This window comes from Perkinsus marinus (genome assembly GCF_000006405.1).
Source record: "Perkinsus marinus ATCC 50983 genomic scaffold scf_1104296958686, whole genome shotgun sequence".
Classification (NCBI taxonomy): Eukaryota; Perkinsozoa; order Perkinsida; family Perkinsidae; genus Perkinsus; species Perkinsus marinus.
In genome coordinates, this window is record NW_003206671.1 from 13,330 (window position 1) to 15,967 (window position 2,638).

Below are 2,638 nucleotides of genomic sequence, written 5' to 3' on the forward strand. Positions count from 1 at the left end.
ATTTCACAAGAAACGCTCCTTAAGGTGCACCTTGGATTTAGGAGCAAGGGGCAAGGAGCCTTACACCTTACGCGAGGTGCTTTCACTACAGTTGCACCTCATGCTCCTTATGCTCCTAAATTTAAGGTGCACCTCGTGAACCCCTATAAGGAGCACGAGGAGCACCTAAACGAACACCGATGTGCATGAAAGAGTCGACGCAGTGTCTCAATAAAGCTAATAATATGGTTATTGCCACTGGATAAAACAAACTCGAAAACTTTTCCATCACCTCATTCGAGAGCAATCGGTCATGATCGTAGATCGCTGAAACGCCAAGTCGAGTATGCGGTAAAAATGCATGGTTCGGGGATAGATCATCCGCGGGTGAGACGCGCGGGCTGTCGGGAATAAGCGGAGCGAAGGTCGCATAAAATGGTAAGGAGGGTGCGATAAGGTGCGTAAAGTACCCCCCGAGCAGTCTTACGGCACCTTACATAAGGATAGCAAGGAGGGGCCCAAAAATGCCTCCTATGAAATCGCCTTACATGAGGAGGCCCTCCTTGCACCTTGTAGGGTAAGGAGCCTTACGGTGAGGAGCCTTATGCCACCTTACCTTACGCCAACCCCCCAAATCGTAAGGATGTGAAAGCGACTTGCCATGAAACCGTAAGGTACCTTACAATTTTCGCTCCTTATGATGGCTTGTGAAATAGGCCCCTGTACTTGCTAGCACAAAACGCACATAAATGCTCACCATGTGTGATTCTCACAATCTCACCCCCTTCCTCACGCCATATTGATCGATCACACAAACCAAAATGAAACCGCAGTAATTCTTCCAGCTATGTGCAAACCGGAGCAAAGCGATGTGATCTAAGATCTCACAGCTAGATAATGAAAGCGCGTTTAGCCGATATTACTGATGTAGTTTGGCCATGTTTTCCTGATTTTCAGGGGCCAAATAGATTTTCACTCACTCAGTTCTCCCCATAGAGGAATATTATTCAGAAGGCTGTGTGTTGTAGGCTACAAGTTGTAGCCCTTGCACTACCCAATGTTGATGAAACGCATCTATTTATCGAGTGAAAATGAGCTTTCGAAGCTCACTTTCCGATTACATATCTTTCATTTACGAGTTAGCAATTTTCATCTACGACTGTGCACGAGAATTGAGCTTTCACTTCGAGTTCGATTTCTCATTCAGTGAAAAACAAGCTCCACTATGTTAGTTTGTTCTTGAATTTGGTGAATCTGTGACTGACAAAGGCGTAAACATCTACCATCTATGCCAATGTAAAACTCGTTACTGATTGCCAGAAATCGGGGCCCGAAGTCTGCTGAAGACTTAACATTCACTGTTGGATCGTGGCTAAAGGATTTAGCTGCATGTCATCAACCCTCGGCAGTAAAACAGACCCATCATTCACGACAAAGAATTATTACACTCCAATCTAACATCCGCTGGTGAACGCCTTACAAAATGAATTTGGATATGCCAGCTATGCGAATCACATCTCCATCCGCCCGCTCCGTTCCTCATCTCAAGGACAAGGGTTGCCCGCCCTCACCACTTAACATCGCGATCAACTCGTGGATCCATCGATCGATTGAGCTGTGATACTGTTCCTATCTCCTTCTCACCCGTCAGTTCGAGGTTTATAGTGGTAGTCAACCTATTAAGGGCTGACTAGTGGCTTCTATTAACCTTATTACCTATCAAGGGCCCGTTGAAAGAGATATGGATCTCACAGAGACGCTTTCACGTTACTTGGAGATGTGCTGACAGAGAACTATGACAGAAAAGAAAAAGAGAATATTCACAGTCGAGGCTATCGTTCAAGGACATGAGAGTCTTACTCCATTTGAGAGAGGAGACAACACTTCCCTAGGCAATGATATCCCAATTTACCGCGAACGAACTAATGAACTCGAACAGACAAAGGCACAATGGCGGATCCAGAAGCGCACGATCGACAACGAGCCGGTAGCAACGTCCACGCCGTGATAACAGCTCCTATGAGCACTGTCATCCGACTGTTACAATCTACTTCTCAGCATTTGCTTTCTCCTCAGCAGCCTTTGCACGCTTGGGAACCATCTTCTTCGTGATGCGAGCCTGGCGCAAGGTAGTGTAGGCGGAAGTTTCGCGCTCTCCCTTAGTGATCGCACGGGCGTGCTCCACAACACGGGCGGTAGGGACGGGAATAATAGTCTAACAGGAGGGGAAAACTGATATATGCAAGATAGTCCGACATCGATTGATTACCTTGCAGGTGTTTTGAGTACCATTAACTAGCTCAGCACGAGCAGTATCACCCTTCTTCACCTTCGAGCCTCTAGGGAAGACAGCAAGCCTAGCCTTGTACTGGTTCAAGCGATCAACATTGCACGCAAGAGACTCATTAGACTTATTGTGACGACGCTTGTCGACCTGATACGGGGATGACAATATTGACTTAGCAGAGATCCTAATTACCTTGATGCCAATAGTGGGTGCGAGCTTGACAGAAATACCAGCGGCGGCCAGCTCCTCCACGGTGAAGCCACGACCGAGACGGAGCTTGTAGTTGTATCTTTGAGTAGGAGGACGGACAACTGGTCTCAAAAGTCCAGCAGAAGGCCTCGGATAGGCAGCCGCTGCCTTAGACTGGCGAGT

The 2,638-nt window shown here is 47.3% G+C and overlaps 1 protein-coding gene across 1 annotated transcript in view; it reads right to left on the minus strand.

The window, feature by feature from the left end:
* Positions 1-2,026: 2,026 nt before the first annotated feature.
* Pmar_PMAR028130 (60S ribosomal protein L13, putative) overlaps positions 2,027-2,638 on the minus strand; it is a gene marked incomplete at both ends in the record, with an annotated part of 810 nt that continues 198 nt past the window's right edge. Inside the window, 3 exons of the mRNA XM_002774084.1 lie at positions 2,027-2,194; positions 2,249-2,413; positions 2,459-2,629. Coding sequence (XP_002774130.1) covers positions 2,027-2,194; positions 2,249-2,413; positions 2,459-2,629 — 504 coding nt within the window. The remainder of the gene's footprint in view (positions 2,195-2,248; positions 2,414-2,458; positions 2,630-2,638) is intronic.